General features: G+C 39.3%; 1 protein-coding gene across 1 annotated transcript; it reads right to left on the bottom strand.

The window, feature by feature from the left end:
* Positions 1-17,500: 17,500 nt before the first annotated feature.
* Positions 17,501-19,557, bottom strand: LOC145097137 (Tetratricopeptide repeat (TPR)-like superfamily protein). Its single transcript, XM_079034653.1, has 4 exons — positions 18,756-19,557; positions 18,516-18,662; positions 18,348-18,428; positions 17,501-17,854 (listed from the first exon to the last, which is right to left on the bottom strand). Exons 1-4 carry the CDS (start codon positions 19,398-19,400, stop codon positions 17,669-17,671), a joined length of 1,059 nt encoding a protein of 352 aa, XP_078890779.1. The 5' UTR covers positions 19,401-19,557; the 3' UTR covers positions 17,501-17,668.
* Between the last annotated feature and the right edge of the window lie 795 nt (positions 19,558-20,352).

Raw genomic sequence — 20,352 nt, 5'->3', positions numbered from 1 at the left:
TCCCATGACTTTTCAATTTCTTTCTAATAATAATTATAATTTGGTAAATTAGGTTAAATAAATATCAAACCTAAAGTGTAATCATATATAAACTAAATTTCAATATTAAAATAATATCTTTATTATATTTATAAAATTATGTTTTTTCACTTTTAACATATTATATTTAATTTATTAGCTTTAATATATTTTTGGATGTAAACCATTATCATTTTATAATTTTGGAACAAATTATATAAAATTCTTCAATTATTAATTTAAATATAACATTACAGGATCGACTTAAATATAAATTTTAGTTTAATTTAAACAACCCAAATAATATTTTATAAATAAATAAAATTGATAAATTGTAGTGTCTTTCTAATAATGATTATAAGTTGGTTAATAAGTTTAAATATATATCAAACCTAAAGTATAATCATAAATAGACTAAATTTCAATTTTAAAATAATATCTTTACTTCTATTTATAAAGTTATGCCTTTAAATTTTAACATATTATACTTAATTAATTAGATTTAGAATGTTGTTGTTTGTAAACCATTATCACTTTAGTACTACAACTTTTGAATAGTCTGGACAAAATACATTAATTTTTAATTTAAATATAACATAACTCAACATAAATATATAAATTTCAGTTCCACTAAAAAAGCCAAAGAATATTTTGTAAATAGTTAAAAGTGATAAATTAAAGTGATAAATACAAAAACTAAATTGTAATATCAATTTAAATAAAATATTTGTAACACCGTAAAAATTTGAACAATTTTCACTTTTGAAAACCATAAAATATCATCTACAATCATTTTAAAAACATTGTATCAACATTGTATCAGTACAAATCCCCAAGATCATAATATATAAACTCCAATGTGCGTGTGTACGAATCATGTCGGCGCCTTCCCGCGCTCATCACTGGTACCTGAAACACATAACACAACCACTGTAAGCATAAATTCTTAGTGAGTTCCCCAAAATACCGTATATAACACATACGCCACTCGAGGCTATAATACGACCCTTCGGTCGATGTGTCTCAGCGGGACCCTCCAGTCCCGTAGCTTGTTGGACCCTCTGGTCCGGTCATAGCTCGTTGGGCCCTCAGGCCCGGTCTGTATCGTTGGACCCTTCGGTCCAGTCTATAACATCATACAACATACATATAACACATAGCACATAATCTCATACATAACACATAAGACCCTCTGGTCCACACATAATACCACTCTAGTTAACATATAGTGAGAAGGCTCACCTCGGTGTCTCGGTAAGTCTCTGACTCGGTAGAAATGTGATCTAGCCTCCGCCTAATCACATAAAGTCAATACTCTCATAAATACAACTATGCTCAACCCTAAAAGTCAACAAAGTCAACGGTCAAACTTTTACCCGACTTGTCGAGTGCACTAGGGCGACTCGGTGAGTCTACACGTGTCCACTAACTCTCTTAGTCCCTCTCTTGGCACGTCGAATACTTCCCCTGACTCGACGAGTCACACCTGGCATGAATCGCGGGGCCACCCCGACTCAACTCGCCGAGTCTTAAGAACAACTCGGCGAGTTCCGCCTCGAACTCCAGTCCCCCTAACTCTCCCTGACTCACCGAGTTATTCCCCAACTTGGCAAGTCTACTCACTGAGTGATTTTCGGGAAACCCTCATCCTACTCGCCGAGTCTGTTCTTCGGACTCGGTGAGTTCATGCCATGCACAAACTCCATAGGTCTCCTGAGGTCAGATCTGCTCCATACATTCATAGATCTGGCCTTCCCAAGCATGATAATCACGTAAAGTTCAGAACTTGACACTCATATAACATCTAAATGGTATAACTTGGTGATTTAGCCCCAAAAATGACATGCCAAGCTCATGGCTCCCAAAATGACTCATAAAGCTCCAAGGGTTAAGGTCTCTGTACCTCTTTGGGTCCAGATCCAGAACATAGACTCGAGAAGGGACCAAATGCTCCACTTATTCAACCTCTAAAAGGGTTAGAAAACCCTAACACTAAGAATCAACACCAAAACTGAAGAAGGTCCGAGCAAAATACCTCAATATGGTCTCTAAGAACTTAGAAATCACCAAAATCGCACCTCCTTTAGCCTCCTCTTGCTTTGGTCACCTCCTTCTTGCAAAAACACCAACAAAAGGATCAAGAATGGCATCTCCTTCCTCACAAACGCTCTAGATCTCTTAGGATTTCTCTCTGGGGGTTGGTGGCCGCAAATGACGGCCCTAAGGGCCCTTAAATAGGTCTCAAACCCTGGAAATTAGGGTTTCATTAAACAGCGTGGACTCGCCGAGTCCACTCATGAACTCGCTGAGTCCAGCTGTGAACTCGAATACGAATCCGCGACCATACTCGGCGAGTTTAAACACCAACTCGCCGAGTCTCCTCATAACTTCCAAAAATAAACGAATAAAATATAATACCTGGGAATCCGAATGTTACAATTCTCCCCTACTAGAATCAGACTTCGCCCTCGAAGTCTCACTCTGCAAACAAATCTGGATGCTGCTCCCGCATCTCACGCTCCAGTTCCCAAGTTAACTCTGACCCTTTCCATTGCTGCCACTGGACCTGGACCAGAGACACCTCCTTGTTCCTCAAAACCTTGATCTTCCGATCCCTAATCGCCACCGGTCTCTCAACATAATTCAGGCTCGCATCCACCTGAATATCTTCTAATGGCACCACTTACGACTCGTCGGCTATACACTTTCGCAGCTGCGACACGTGGAAGGTGTCATGAATCTGACCCAACTCTGCTGGTAACTCCAAACGATAGGCTACCCTGCCTCCCCTCGTGATTACCATGAAAGGACCAATATATCGGGGCCCCAACTTGCCCCTCTTCCTGAATCGAATCACTCCTTTCCAAGGAGAAACCTTCAGGAGCACGAAGTCGCCGACCTAAAACTCGAGCTCGGACCGGCGTCTGTCCGCATAACTCTTCTGACGACTCTGAGCGGTCAACAACCTCTGTCTAACCTGCTGGATCTGCTCTGTCATCTGAAGCACAATCTCGGTCACCCATCACACGCTGCCCTACTTCTCCCTAGCAAATGGGGGTTCGACACCTCCTCCCATACAACAACTCAAAGGGTGGCATGCCAATGCTCGAATGATGGTTGTTGTTGTAAGAAAACTCTGCCAAGGGCAAATACGTGTCCCAACTCCCGCTGGAATCCAACACACATGCTCGGAGCAAGTCCTCGAGCGTCTGAATCGTCCGCTCACTCTGCCTGTCAGTCTGTGGGTGGTATGCAGTACTAAAATGCAGTCTCGTACCCAATTCCTCATGAAACTTCTTCCAGAATCTGGAAGTGAAACGTACATCTCGGCCAACCTCTCCGCGGAAGAGCTCTCACTGATGGCCAGGAAGTGAGCACTCTTCATCAAACTGTCCACAATCACCCAAATTGCATCGACACCCCTCGCGGTCTGTCACACCCCCGAACCAGGCGGTGGAAACGTTCGGGAGCTGTCGTGACTCAATTGAATACCATAACATTGAATATATATGAAACATAACAACATTCGTCACCATGCATTAATATAGTACAACCAATAGAGTTTACATGAAGTACATTGTTTAAACATTACATTCCCAAAAAAATAAATTGTTCGATTCGTTAATAAGTAAACTGCAAGCCATCACTGAGTACGATTTCCTTAGAGTCACTGGTTCCCTGAGAATACAAGTATTTTGAAAAACGTCAACATGTGAAATGTTGGTGAGTTCATAAGCGGTACTTTAAAAAAAACAATGTTTCGTATCGTTTGAAAACCACCAGAAAATCCGATATTTTCTGAAATGAAAAGCTTTTGAAAACGTTTGTGAAGATCCATAAGTATGCTTGTTTGTTTCTATACTTGTAAAAATTGTTCACTAGAGTTGTATGCATTTCGAATCTGTATGTATTGAAAAACCCTAGGAAAACCCGATGTTTTCCTAATTCCTTGAATTCCATGAAGTTACATTGAAACCATTGCATAGCGTGTAGTGTCAGTCCCGGGCGACGTTGGATTATTTTTGAGCATGATTAATTGCTACAAACACGCATTACACAAACGACCAGTTTGTAGCTATACTAACGATCCCGTAGGCGTCGTCCGTACTAATCACGTTATCCAACCTCCCTGACTATGTGTAGTCCCACATCCGAAGAGAAAGAGGGCACGAAGACCTCGATGACTCCATTAACCGGTTGGGGATAAAAAAATGTACGAGGGGTCCCAGACCCGCCTCGCATGAAATGTAGACTTTACTAGCAATACCAAAGGACCCTTGGGGACCAGTAGTATACAAGCCATTGAAAGTCCTTTTACGTTGTGTCAGATCGGTAAAACCCAACACTTCGTAAGATAGAGGTCTTCGGGCCTTAAGATCAGGTCATTGGGCTAGCTAGGCCCAACAAACAAGATTTTACACTTTTGGGGCCCAAAGACGGTGCGTAGACGTCTATGCACACTCGCATGTATATTGAATTCCCAAACGTTACTTGTATGAATCTTAGTGTCGTCGTGTTAGTAGTTTCGGATTTTTATTGGTTCGGGACCGAACCAATTCGTTTAACAATGACTTTTGGCATTGTAATGTATTGTATCTCGTCGATAGTCGCGGTGTCATCATTTGATCAAATTGCGTGTATTGAATTAGCCTTGAAAGTTTTCTGTTTTCAGCCCCTCATTGTTTGTAAAATTTACTTTTTCAACCCTTTAATTAAATACTTTCCGGTTTGGTCCTTAAATCAATTTTCTTGACATTTTAACACCAAAAATTATTGAAATTAATATTTTTCAGCATATTTTTCAATGAAAACAGTTTTAGTCTCTGAAATTGCAGTTTTCTCGGTAATAGCCCTTCTTTTTCGCAACTTTGACAATTTTGGCCCAAATTGTAAAATTTTTGCAACTTTGGTCCTTTTTAAATTTAAAAAGCATTTTAAACCTTTGAAAAGGACTTGGAACACTTATAGTCCACTGTTTTACAGAAAAACACAGTTTTGGCCCTCCAAAACAGAAAATCTCGCATAATGGGCCTCATTGGGCCGAAAATGTCATTTTTAGCCCATTAAGCTTGAAAATTATGTTTTTAATCCTCCAAATGAGTATATTTCCAGAAATTGTTTTATTGAAACTGTTTTAACACACCTCATCCATCAGAATTCGTGATATGTCAATTTGGGCCCTTAACTTTGTATTTTTCACATTTTAGGTCCAAAAATTTTGTTTTTAGCCCAAAGAAATTGTTACTAAGCCATTTAGCTATTTTTCTAGAAATACTTTGTATGTAGAAATATATTTGATGCTAGAATCATTTAACATGAAGTATATCTCGGTTTTGAGGGGTTTTATGGCTAGATCCAACATTATAACACACAAAAGCACACATATAAGCATGGAAATCATACAAGGCATACAAAACACATATAGATTTACACTTTCACTTGTATTCCCCCCCCCCCACAAAACTTATAAAAACAGAAAATAGGGGGTATGAAGCTCACCTTGTTTGAAGCTTTCGGGTTTTGAAGAAAATATGGAAGAAAGTTTGGTGATTTTTGGCCCTAGCACCCCTTGATGAAGATCTCGAGTTTGGTGACTTCTAAGGTGCATGATCACAAGTTGGAATAGATTTAGAAGAGGTTTTTGATGGAATGAAATAGCTAGATCATGGATTAGTCATCAACTTACCTTAGATGATGATTTTTGGTGATGGATTCTCCTTGTGAAGCTTCTTGATTCACGAAAATTTTGAAGAAGGAGGGAGGATTGTTCTTCAAGACTTAGAGAGTTTGGAAGAGATTTTTGTGGTGTGTGTGTTTGCATATGGCCGAGAGTGAGAGAGAGGAAGGAAGAAGTGATCTTTGAGATGATGTATGCATGGGTATATGTGATATGTTGCATGGATATCCAAAAGATAATAATGAGGTGGCAATGGCAAAGTCAACTCTTCATCTTTCCTTGGGTTTGGGCCTTGGGCCGAGAGTTTGGAAGGGAAAAGGAAAAATTTGGGCTTTTTCCCCTAGGCCCAAAATTAGAGTTAGTTAGGGTGTGTTTTATACCTAAAAGAATGTAGTATGATTTTTCCATTTTGTTGGACTAGTTTAGGGTATTCATGGATCAAAGCTTTAATTCATTTCATTCTAGGCCCAACATGGCCCAAAATGTTGAAATAAATTAGTGTGGGTCCAATTAGAGCCCAATTAGGGTTCTAAGCCCATGATAGTCTAATTGGAAGCTTATTGGTCCATTTGGATCCAATAAGGAAGTCCTAGTCCAAAATGGTCTTAAACAAGGACTTCTAGGGTCTCCAATTGTTTGATGACTATTTGTAGTACTTGTATGATGTATTTGATTGAAGTTTTTGATGTCATAATCATAGGTTTCACACATGTTCTTAAGTTTTTGATTCACATTAGCTTGAGTGTATAGATTACATGACACAAAATTTCCAGTTGTGACACGGTCCTTGGCAATTAGGTGATGAAATCCATGGTAATCTGTTCCCATTTCCACTCGGGAATCTCTAATGGCTATAGCTTACCATGTGGACGCTGGTGCTCGGCCTTAACCCTGCGACAGGTCAAGCATCTCTCTACAAACCATGCGGCATCCCTCTTCATACAGGGCTACCAATATTCCTTTTTCAGGTCCAAATACATCTTATTGGCCCGGGATGGATCGAGAATTTCGATCGATGAGCCTCTTCCATCAAAATGGTACGCGTTCCGCCCACAGACGGTACCAATATCGGACCCTGAAATGTCATAAGCCCCCGGCTATCGGTAACAAATTTCGATACCAGCCCAACAACTCGCTCTCTCTTCTGGCTTTCTGGCCTCACAACCTCAGCCTGGGCCCCACGAATAGCATCCAACACCGGTGTCATCACTGTCAATCTCAAACAAACATCTCGCATTGGGGCGCCCTCCGCCTTACGGCTCAATGCATCGGCTACAACATTAGCCTTGCCCGAGTGGTATAGGATCTCACAATCATAATCCTTGACCACGTCCAACGACCTCTTCTGGCGCATATTCAGGTTGGGCTGATCCATCAAATACTTCAAGCTCTTGTGGTCCGTGTATATCGCACACCGAACCCCATACAGATAATGTCGCCAGATCTTAAGGGCAAACACTACCGCTCCCAGTTCCAAATCATGAGTGGGATACCTCGACTCATGAGGCTTAAGCTGACTCAATGCATATGCTATCACATGCCCCCTCTGCATAAGCATCGCTCCCAATCCGGATATCGATGCATCACAATATACCACAAAATCCTCCATCCCTTCCAGAAGGGCTAACACTGGGGCTTCGCATAATTTATGGCGAAGTGTCTTGAACGAGGTCTGTTGCTCCGGACCCCAAGAAAACGCAACACCCTTTCGGGTCAACTTGGTGAGTGGCACGGCGATCTTGGAGAAATCCTTAATAAATCTCCGATAATAGCCAGCCAAACCCAGAAAGCTCCTAATCTTGGTGGGTGATCTCGGCACCTCCTACCTCATGACCGCCTCAATCTTGGCCGGGTCGACCAATATCCCATTCTGGTTAACGAGATGCCCCAAAAATTGAACCTCTCGTAGCCAGAACTCACATTTGGAGAACTTGGCATAAAGCCTCTCCGATCTCATAAATCCGAGGATCTCCCTCAAATGCTCCTCATGCTGCTCTCTGGATCTCGAATACACCAATATGTCGTCGATGAACACGATCACTGAGCGATCCAACAACGGTCTGCACACTCTGTTCATGAGATCCATGAACACTGTCGGTGCGTTGGTGAGTCCGAAAGGCATTACCACGAACTCATAATGCCCATAACGAGTCCGGAATGCCGTCTTCTGGACGTCCTCCTCCCGCACCCTCACCTGATGATACCCAAACCTCAAATCGATCTTGGAGAACTAAGATGCTCCCTGCAACTGATCGAACAAATCATCGATCCTCGGCAACGGGTAACTGTCACACCCTAAAACCAGAACGGCGGAAACGTTCTGGGGTGGATGACGTCATGTCAAGTATCACAACATATGCAGTATAGTAATCAAAGTACAACAACCATTGCATTAATAGTAATAGTTTTACATAGTTTACATTACATGTAACATCAAAGTAATACAAGTAATAATAAAGGTGCAGCTTGGTACTAAACGGTCTCTACCAAAAGCGCCTGGGATATACTTGTCTATTGCTGACTTGAGAATACAAGTTATTTGAAAGCGAGTATCAGCATTTTTACAAATGTTGGTGAGTTCATAAGTATTTAGTGTCATTTGTGTAAGTTCAAAATAACTTTATAAAAGTAGGAGTTTTAGATTCTAAAGTGTATTAGAGTCCTTCCCAGAAAATCCTATATTTTCTTAAATAAGAGCAGTCTTCTACCAAGACTTGACAGAGTTATGTTTGTAAAAGTGATTTTCCCTTAAACACTATCATTATCAAAATACGGTGTTTGATTTTAAAGAAAGTAGGATAATATCAGGGAAAATAACATATGCCTCAACAGTGAGGACTGTTGACTAAGGCGAAAGAGATCATAGACTCCAGGAGAGTATCGAACGAACGACACGCCTGGCTCAGTCTAACAAGAGGAGATACAGACCCCAGACGGTGTCAAATGAATGACACGTCTAGTAAGGTCTAAAAACAGAGAGACACAGACCCCAGACATGATCAAATGAATGATACGTCTAGCAAGGTCTAAAACAAAGAGACACAGACCCCAGACAGGATCAAATGAATGACACGTCTAGTAAGGTCTAAAACAGTGGATACAGACCCCATACATGATCAAATGAATGACATGTCCAGTAAGGTCTAAAAATAGTGTGATTCTAGGTGTGTATATATTCAAGGTGTGTATTTTCCAGGTGTGTATTCCCAGCTTACAGTGTTAAGCGTTGCTACCTTAAGGCCATGAATTATAAGGTAACCCCGAGATACTCATAACCATATTGATAGACACTAGAGAGCTTGACGCCCTACAAGCGTCAAAATAAAGATGTGACATTTGTCACCCCTTGGCTTGGCAGGCCGTGGACTGTAGCTAGCAGTCAGGGTGCGGGGGTGTCAATCCCATATAGATCTATACACACAATGTCCGCTCTCCCTACAAGAGACTCTGGTTACCAACTAGACAACGGAGAAGGCCGTGTCCTGAAGATGTATCCCAAATAGTGGATTCTGATGTAAGTGTTGGACTAGCAGTAGAGACTCATAACTGAACCGACCGATGTAAACCCATATGTCTATACATGTATACATGATATATAATTAATGATCAAACGACCTTCGGATGGATATCCGATCCCACCAGACCACATCTCAATGAAGAAAAGGAAATAGGGTGAACTAGCCTTCCTAAGTCCTTTAACCATTATTTATATAACTATACATGTACAGGCATACATTTAACTAAGTGGAAGCGTATTGTGAAGTAGAAGCGTATCGTGAAGTAGAAGCGTATCGGGAAGTAGGAGTGTTAATAAGTATAAGTGAAGTAGAAGCGTTAACAAGTATAAGTGAAGTAGAAGCGTTAACCAGTATAAGTGAAGTAGAAGCGTTAACAAGTATAAGTGAAGTAGAAGTGTTAACAAGTATAAGTGAAGTAGAAGTGTTAACAAGTATAAGTGCATCACGAAGTGAAAACGTTATCAAGTAGGAGTTTAAACTAAGTAGAAGTGAAGCAGTAGTATCTTAGCCCAGTAGGAGTATAAAAACATGGGAGAAAACTTTGATGAAAATCTTTAAGAAAATCTTTATACTTAAGAAAATCACGACTTGGTATTCTTTTGTAAAATAAGTTTGTAAGCCTTTAAAAATCCTTAGAAAAACTTTCATAAACGCATTTGGTTATAACTTTGATAAACAATATAAGTAAAGATTTGAACAAGTAAAGACATTTTAGAAAACCATTTACAGTATCAAATTTGGTAAAACAGTTGACAGTGTAAGAAATCCTTGTGCATGCGGGTTATCAATCACATGTGATTGATATGATAACTGACATGTTTAACTTGTATTCCCCCCTATAAAACATGTAAAAACAGTTGAAAAGGTTCATTAAGGGGTATGAACTCACCTGATGTAAGTGGATCCGACGAAGGTGTCGGGTGGGTGCTCGGTGTCAAGTAAAGACTTGAACACACTTAGTGACCTATTAACATATGATAACGTATGTTTACATACAATTAGTACATATAATACTAATTAAACAAGTATAAGTATCCTAAAGTGCGAAAAACACTTTGATTAAGTGTTAGGGGTGTCCCGGGTAACATTTAAGGGTGTGTATGGCTCGGATAAGGAGTTTACTCTCCTAAAACTCACTTTATGTGAGTTCACGGTTGGGAGGCCACATCCCCCATGAGTTTACGGCCGTAAACTCATGGTAGGAGTGTTTTTGATATCTTTCAAGTCTCATATGGATTTAGAAGTCGTTCTAGGGAACTATACAAGGCTATAGGGGTGTTTAAGGGTCCAAGAGTTTACTCCCTTGGAGTTTACGGCCCAAAGGCCACTCCATGGGAGTTTACGGCTGTAAACCCTATGGTTTAGGGTAGTAAACTCTCATACACCCCTTTCCTTGATTTCTAGGCCTTTGGTTTAATTCTAACATTTTCTAGTGAAGGTATAAGGCTCTTTAAAGGGATTTAATTCATCATTTGGTATGATTTAGGGGAGTTTACGGCCTAAGAACATGCTTGGGCCGTGAACTCTATTTTACCCCACAAATGTATGTGTTTAAATGTTCCAAGTCCGAAATGGCAAGTCCCTAATTCATAACTTAAGTCTAAGGGTGGTTTGGAAGTGTTTTGGACTTGATTTTACAAGTTTAGAGGGTGTTTACAGCCTAAGCATGTGCTTGGGCCGTAAACCCTCTTTTATGCTCTAAAAATTGTTGTTTTGAGGTTTAAACACTTCTAGGCTTAATCCTAATTTAGTTTCCAACCTTAAGGAGGAGTTTTAGGGCAAGTTTGGCACCATTTTAGGGGTTTACGGCCCTAGAGTGTTCTTGGGCCGTAAACTCCTTAATCCTTGCCTTCTTGGATGATTTTTGAGCTATAATGACATGTAATGGGTTGTAAAACAAGCTAGGGTACAAGAACTTACGATTTGGAGGCGGAAACTCACGAATTTGAGGCAAAATCGGCTTGATGAGAGAGAGTAGAGAGAGGAAGTGGGTTTAGGGTGGTAAAAGTTTCAAATGGAGTATCCAACTCCCTATAAATATACCTTGGGTGTTGCACCCGGTATACGACTACCCGATACTAGTGTTTAACGAGGTTTTAAACTTTTTACCCGGGTTAAATGGTCGTAATAAAAATTAACTTTTTCCAATTAAATGGAAATGTAAGTTACTTGTCTTTATTTATTTTATCACGACGATAACGACATAAGATATAAATAAATAAATAAAACATTTATTTATTTGCCGACCTCAAATTAACGGAACTTTTATAAAATGGAATATTCCGTTAACGGAAACGGGGTAATATAATGGAATAAACTTTGGGTTGTCACAGTAACGGTTCTTGACCGTTAGCTTGTTCAACTCACGATAATCAATGCACATCCGGTACGAACCATCCTTCTTCTTGACAAAAAGAATAGGCGCCCCCCATGGCGAACTGCTCGGCCTGATAAACCCCTTCCCCAACAGCTCCTGGAGCTGGGAGGATAGCTCCTGCATCTCTGGAGGCGCAAGGCGATAAGGCGCCTTGGCGATAGGCACAACTCCCGGAACCAATTCAATACCGAAATCTACTTGCCTCTCCGGAGGCACACCCGACAACACCTCTGGAAACACATCCGAAAACTCACGCACTATCGGGACCCCATCCACTGACTTCGGTCTCTCTAAATCAACCCTCGCATCCATAACATATGCCACAAATCCCTTACAGCACTGCTGTAGACTCTGTCTTGCTCTGGCGGCCGAGCAAAATGCTGACCCCGTACGTGTACCCTCGCCGTACACCGTAAGGACTCCCTCACTAGGGTCTCGAATCGTCACCAATTGACGCTCTCAGTCTATCACAGCTCCATATCGGCTCAACCAATCCATACCCACTATAACACACACGTCCCCCATCACGATCAGAACCAGATCTATCGGAAACTCCACATCGAAGATCTCAAGGACACATCCTCGAATCACATCTGAAGCATACACTGCTCGCTCATCAGCTATGGAAACTCGTAGAGGCCGATCCAACGCCTCTCGACGGATACTAATGTGCTGACTAAATGCTACGGAAACAAACGAACGACTCGCACCCGAGTCAAATAATACCAAAGCAGGTACAGAACTCACAAGAAAAGTACCTACGCACATCATCATATAAGCATAAAAACTCAACTCAAATAAGAGATGAATAGAGAATACATACCAGCCACAACATCGGGCGCCGCGCGGACCTCCTCTGCAATCAACTGAAATGCTCTCCCACGAGCCTTCGGGGCCTCGGCCTTCACCGGCCGAACCTCGGTAGCCCTAGCAGCAGGAGCAGACCCATGCGCTGACCCCTGAAGAAGCTGAGGGCACTCGGCCTTCCGATGGCCGGTCTGGTTGCAATGAAAGCAAATCGAAAATCCCTTGGGGGCAATCCCTCGCGATATGCCCCTCCTTCCCGCACTTGTAGCATACTCCAGCCCTGCACGACCCCTTGTGACTCTTACCGCACTCCCCACAAGTGCGGCCATTCGTGCCCCCAGATCTCGAATCAGCGGGTCTAGCCCGCTTGGCTGCCGGCTGAGACTGAGCCGATCGCCGATCCGCCCTCTGTGACTCGGCCTCCTCCCTGGCCTGAGTCTCCAACTCAATCTCCCTCTTCCAGGCATTTGCCTAGAGCTCAGCAAATGTACGGTAAGTCGAGTTCGCCACGAACTCCCGAATATCTCTCCTCAGAACACTCAGATAACGGCTCATAAAAGCCTACTCAGAAGACACCTGCTCAGGGCAAAACATCGCCCTCTCATGAAACTTCCTGGTGATCACTGCCACAAAATCACTACCCTGCTTGAGGGTCAAGAACTCCTGAATCAACCGTTCCCTCTCCACCGGGGGAACATACTCCTCTCTGAACATAGCGGTGAACCTCTCCCAGGTCACCTCGGAAATCTTAGCCAAAGTGAAGTTCGCCGCCACGAACTTCCACCAATCATTCGCTCCCAAGCGGAGCTAGTTCAGGGCGAACCGAACCCTCAAGTGCTCTGGACAAGAACACGTATAGAAACATCCCTCATGTCAGAGATCCATCTCATAGCGAAAATCGGGTCCTGCGTCCCGTCGAACTCTGGTGGCTTCGTGTCGCTGAACTCCCAAAACAACAACGAGTCACCTCCCTGAGGTCTGGCAGCAGCAACAGCCTCAGTCAGCGCTGCATACCACTCATCAAAAGTCTCGATCAATGTGGTCTTGATGTCCCCAAACATCTCAGGAATCTCAGCTCGGATGGCAGCAGCCACCTCCTCGTGAATCAATCGACGGATCTCCTCGTCGCTGACACCACTACTCTCAGGTGTGTGTCGAGTCCCAACCATGATGCCTCTGAAATACAACAATAATCATCAGAGACTCGATCGAGCATACTCATACTCGATGACACAACCCTACTCGTCCTCCGTTGTCCAAAAGATTCTTACTTCGAATGCCCACTGATCCGGTGTCTTCAGTAGTACGGGCCCAATACTATTGACCACACCGCATCAGCATTCACTCCAAGTCCTCCTCCTTGGATCTTGGATTACAAGTACTCTATTCTTATGAGCTCCTAACTGCTATCTACTCACTCTCAAAGCATCTCAGAAGTAGAAATCTCCTAGGCTAAGGCATCACAAATCAGGCCACTCTAGTCCTAATATGTATACCTAGCCTACTCTAGCATGCATAATGTAACATAACATATCTCATAACACATAATGTAAGGGTACTTTTGGGGATTCACCAACCGGGCGCTGGCTGATCGTACACACGGCTATGCTCTGTTTGTCTTAAAACTCTTTTTACTCTTTTCAAAAATTTTACTTCATTATCAAAATTTTCCTCAAATCCTCAGTTTGAGTTCAGATACGCCCGAAGATACATCTGAATCCCTCAAACCAAGGCTCTGATACCAACTTGTAACACCGTAAAAATTTGAACAATTTTCACTTTTGAAAACCATAAAATATCATTCACAATTATTTTAAAAACATTGTATCAACATTGTATCAGTACAAAACCCCAAGATCATAATATATAAACTCCAATGTGCGTGTGTACGAATCATGTCGGCGCCTTCCCGCGCTCATCACTGGTACCTGAAACACATAACACAACAACTGTAAGCATAAATACTTAGTGAGTTCCCCAAAATACTGTATACAACACATACGCCACTCGAGGCTATAATACGACCCTCCGGTCGATGTGTCTCAGCGAGACCCTTTAGTCCCGTAGCTCGTTGGACACTCTGGTCCGGTCATAGCTCGTTGGGCCCTCAGGCCCGGTCTGTATCGTTGGACCCTTCAGTCCGGTCTATAACATCATACAACATACATATAACACATAACACATAATCTCATACATAACACATAAGACCCTCTGGTCCTCATATAATACCACTCTAGGTAACGTATAGTGAGAAGACTCACCTCGGTGTCTCGGTAAGTCTCTGACTCGGTAGAAATGTGATCTAGCCTCCGCCTAATCACATAAAGTAAATACTCTCATAAATACAACTATGCTCAACCCTAAAAGTCAACAAAGTCAACGGTCAAACTTTGACCCGACTAGTCGAGTGCACTAGGGCGACTCGGTGAGTCTACACGTGTCCACTGACTCTCTTAGTCCCTCTCTTGGCACGTCGAATACTTCCCCTGACTCGACGAGTCACACCTAGCATGAATCGCGGGGCCACCCTGACTCAACTCGCCGAGTCTCAAGAACAACTCGGCGAGTTCCGCCTCGAACTCCAGTCCCCCTAACTCTCCCTGAATCACCGAGTTATTCCCCAACTCGGCAAGTCTACTCATTAAGTGATTTACGGGAAACCCTCATCCTACTCGCCGAGTCTGTTCTTCGAACTCGACGAGTTCATGCCATGCACAAACTCCATAGGTCTCCTAAGGTCAGATCTGTTCCATACGTTCATAGATCTGGCCTTCCCAAGCATGATAATCACGTAAAGTTCAGACCTTGACACTCATATAACATCTAAATGGTCTAACTTGGTGATTTAGCCCCAAAAATGACATTTCAAGCTCATGGCTCCCAAAATGACTCATAAAGCTCCAAGGGTTAAGGTCTCTAGACCTCTTTAGGTCCAGATCCAGAACATAGACTCGAGAAGGGACCAAATGCTCCACTTATTCAACCTCTAAAAGGGTTAGAAAACCCTAACACTAAGAATCAACACCAAAACTGAAGAAGGTCTGAGCAAAATACCTCAATATGGTCTCTAAGAACTCAGAAATCACCAAAATCGCACCTCCTTTAGCCTCCTCTTGCCTTGGTCACCTCTTTCTTGCAAAAACACCAACAAAAGGATCAAGAATGGCCTCTCCTTCCTCACAAACGCTCTAGATCTTTTAGGGTTTCTCTCTGGGGGTTGGTGGCCGTAAATGACGGCCCTAAGGGCCCTTAAATAGGTCTCAAACCCTGGAAATTAGGGTTTCATTAAACAGCGTGGACTCGCCGAGTCCACTCATGAACTCGCCGAGTCCAGCTGTGAATTCGGATACGAATCCGCGACCATACTCGGCGAGTTTAAACACCAACTCGCCGAGTCTCCTCACAACTTCCAAAAATAAACGAATGAAATATAATACCTGGGAATCCGGATGTTACAATATTTCCTAAAGATATTTTTATAATTATTAAAAGTTTTCAAATAAGTTGCTTAAAATAACTTACAATAACAATAGTTAAAAATAACTCTATATAAATGAATATATTGTTACCTTTAAAATCAAAAAATAATGTTTGATGTATTAAATAATTATGATGATAGAAATTAAAAAATTACGCAAATAAATTTTAAAAAATTAATTAACAATAACAACAAATATAAATTACATTAAACCATATATAATATTTAATTTTATTAATGTGTAATTCGCGGATAGAAGTCATTCATACGATTAAGATTATGAAGTTATAATATATATATATATATATATATATATATATATATATAATATAATATAATATAATTCAAAATAATCAATATATTATATCAATTTAGTATCCGAATTATTATATCAAATTTAACAACAACGTTATTGTTATATTTAAAAAAACATATATTTGTAAAAACTTCGACTATATAGGTGTTTCTGTGTATTAAATGTCAACTCAAATATAAATTTCAGTTCCATTTAAAAAACCAAAGAATATTTGTAAATAGTTAAAAGTGATGAATTAAATGCAAAAACTAAATTTTAATCTCAAATTAACTAAAGTATTTCCTAAATATATTTTTATAATCATTAAAAGTTTCGAAATAAGTAGTTTAAAATAACTTAAAATAACAATAGTTAAAAATAACTCTATATAAATGATTATATTGTTAGCTTTAAAATAAAAAAACAATATTTGATGTTTTAAATAATTATAATGATAGTAATTAAAACCTTAAGCAAACAAATTTAAAAAATGAATTAACAATAACAACAACTATAAATAACATTAAATCATATATTATATTTAATTTTATTCGTGTGTAACTCGTGGGTAGAAGTCATTTAACCGATTGAGATTATAAAGTTATAATAGATTTATATATTATTATATAATTCAAAATAGTCAATATATTATATATCAATTTAGTATACAAGTTATTATATCAAATTTAACAACAAAATTATTTAAATATTAAAAAAACATATATTTGTAAAAATTTCAACTTTATAGGTTTTTTTGTACAACGCGCGGACATTCGCCTAGTTATGATATATTTTGTTGTTATATTAATCAGTTAACCCTTAAATTGACAAGTTTTTATAGGAATTTGCAAAAGCCAATAACCCAAGTGCATACTTGTGTCACTTGATTTATATGTTTTACCTTAAATTGGCAACATCAAAAAGTTTAGCTAAAATGAAAAGGATTCAAATGGCTTGAATGCTCAAAATCTCAAAAGTGCATTTTTATGCACATAACTTCCAAAATTGATTTCGATAACCTCCAATAGAACTATTGAGAGTTACCATTTAAGTCTGCCGTTATGCAACATGTTTAACACAGCCTATCAAACACTTAAAAAAACCCTACATTCTCTTACCCATTAAAAGGTTAGAATCATTCCACACTAAATTTAATTTTATTCTATTAAACTTTATAATAATATTTTCACTAATTATTTATGAACGAAAGAAAAAGATTTCTTGATTGAATCTCCTAAGTCCTAATATCAAGCCAAAAAACCAACGTTTCTTGACAAATTTGCCCTAACAAGTAACATTATTCAAATAAAGATGATCACAGCATGAGATATATAAGAAAATATACCCAAATGAGCACCTTTTTTTTCAACACCACAAACCTTATAACTACATAACACAAAATTTGCTATCAAAAAACTATTTAAATCCAAAAGAAGACAATAACTGACAACAGGACAATCTCATGAAGCATATAAGCATATCATGAACAAATAAATGCCTATTTCTTGTATGAAAACTCGGGTTTCATCATTTTTTTTCCATGTTGTCTAATTTCGTTTTTTGCTGCCAATACGACATCATCCAAGAATCCTCTCTGAGGAAATTCATCAGGTAGAAGGCTTTGATATGTCAAAAATTGTTCTTCAGCTTCCTCCTTTTTATCAAGAAGGCTGTATACGATTCCCTGAATAAAAATATAAATTTAATCATATTAATGCAAAATCTTCCCAATAAATTCTTCACATTTCTAAATTTACAGAGCAAAACAACAAATCCAGCATGTAAGAAAAAAGATTGCCTTTATATCATGGAGTAAAATACATCTCATCCATCATAATGTTACATACAGTTAATGAACATTTTGCTTATCTTTTTCTATCAATATATCATCAAAACTGCAACTTTCCCACATTTACATAATCTAAAACCATATATACACCAATTTCCACCTAATTGGCCAAGAAATGTAACCATTAGATAAGGATTTTATTGATCTCATTGTTAGATGATGAGATTAAAAGTAATAAGATGAACTTTGAGTAACATTTAGGTGTTGTTACCTTTTAAATTAATGAACTTAATGAGGTTAGTCTTAATCCAATAAGCTACATATGGGTGATTCTTTTTTATTTGATTCAGAAAGAATGACTTAATAGAGAAAGTGATTAAAAAAACACCTGACAAAGATAAGGACGAAAGTCCCTAGGATTTTCATCTATAAGATCTTTGAATAGTTTCAAGGCTTCATCAAATCCCCCCTGCATACCACACAAGAATTTATAAATATGTCATCAAAGTACAAAAATATAAAGAATGAACTTTGGTAATTTTAAAGTATATATCACCTTCACAACATGCATTTGTCCAATTAATAGTCTTATGTTCCTTTCTTCTGAAACTTTTTTCTTTTGACGAGCGATTTCCAAAGCCTTATTTAGCATCTCAAACACAGCAGGTCCTTCATGATTCTTGTGCATAACCATAGCAAGCCCCTATAGAAACAGTAATCAAATCAATATCGAATTAGAATCAAGAACAACAATTAATCTTCTTAAATAATATAGAGAAAGGAGAAACAATTATACATGTAAAGCTCTAAGCAAGAGGGGTCTCTCCTTCAAGATAGTCTTGAAATAACTCTTAGCCTTGCTATATTCACCAATCATTTCATGACAAAGAGCCTGCAACAGCCTCCATTCAACTTCCTTAGGTTCAATAGAAATTAGTCTCTCCACATACTTGATAGCCTCTTTCGTTTTCCCTCTTTTCATCTTCGCATGGAAAACCGACTTCAAAGCCTCGACACTTTTTGGATTATCCTCCAATAATTTCATATACAGCATCTCTTCATTGTCGATTTCGTTATCTTGAGTCACTGAGCTTTGAGTTTGAGTACTTTCATGTGCGGGTTGTGCTAATACAGGCTTCTTACTGAAACATCCCATGAAAATGAATGACCCAACAAGCAAAATTACAACTCTTTCGGACACGAACTTGGTGATTTGTTTATAAGGCGAAGAGGAAGAGGTGATTAGGGGGTAATATGAAATGGGTTTCTTGAGATAAGTGATTATGGAAGTTGGTTTGTGGGAAATTTTGAGCATGGAGTTGAAATATAGTGAATTTTGAAGTAGTATCGATGATTTTTGTTGAAGGTGTGTTTGAGATTGGGGATTTGGAAGAAGGCGTGGAGGATAATGAAGTGAGAAAGTGTTTACGCAGGAACCCATTCCGGTGACTTCGACGGCCGAATCCCACCCAGATTGGGTGATCCGCGGGTACAGTCTGGTTTCAAATCCTTTTGGCGAATGACCAAAATTGCTTCGAGGTTTTTGTAAAGGTCAAAAACCCCAGTTTGAGAATTGGGCAGGGAAGGAAGAGACAAATTGCATTAAAAAATTGTATTTTTGAGTTTTTGACATTAATTCCTCGAACAGGAACCAAAAGTTTGTAACTTAATGGTATTAGGTGGTGTCCTTCCTCTTTGATATTAGGTGGTGTTCTTCCTCTTTGTAACTTAATGGTATTAGGTGGTGTCCTTCCTCTTTGATATTGAGGATTCAAGTCCTTTGGTGGAAATATGTGGATTTAAGTGTTAGTTTAGGAGTACTTATACATTATATTTACCGGTTCAAAAAAAAAATCCTCAAATAGAAACAATTAATTTTTGAGGAAATTGTTTTTTTTACCGATAGGTGGGTTGTGGTATTGGAAAATTCAATAAAGAGACCGTGATCTATTAAGGGATAATGACTTAATAAGGAAAATATTTTTCAATTTGTACACATTTGGTCACTGAGTTTTTTTCGTCCATATTTACCCATTCAACTTGTTGAACTGTACACATTCAGTCCTTATGACCGATTACTTCAGGTTAGCCAAGAAAAATGATTTAATAAGGTAATATATTTCTCATTTTGTACACATTTAGTCCTTAATATTTTTTTGTTTCAAAATAAGTCATTTTTGTTTTTATACACATTCAGTACGTATAAATGTTTTCTTTAGGTTTTTCTCACGACATCTTATGTAGGACAATCATTGATGAAGTGTGTGAGGATGTTGATGTTTATGTGTAATGTCTCATTTTCACAACCAAGAAATTTTATTTTTAAATAAGGCAAAACTCCCTAATTATAAATCCATTATTAAGAAAAAAACGTTTATTCAAAAATACATTTA

The sequence above is a fragment of the Lactuca serriola genome, chromosome 4, assembly GCF_051521515.1.
Source record: "Lactuca serriola cultivar US96UC23 chromosome 4, Lser_US96UC23_V15, whole genome shotgun sequence".
Lineage (NCBI taxonomy): Eukaryota > Viridiplantae > Streptophyta > Magnoliopsida > Asterales > Asteraceae > Lactuca > Lactuca serriola.
Note: the sequence above shows the minus strand (reverse complement) of the source record. Positions and strands in the feature narration are given on the sequence as shown.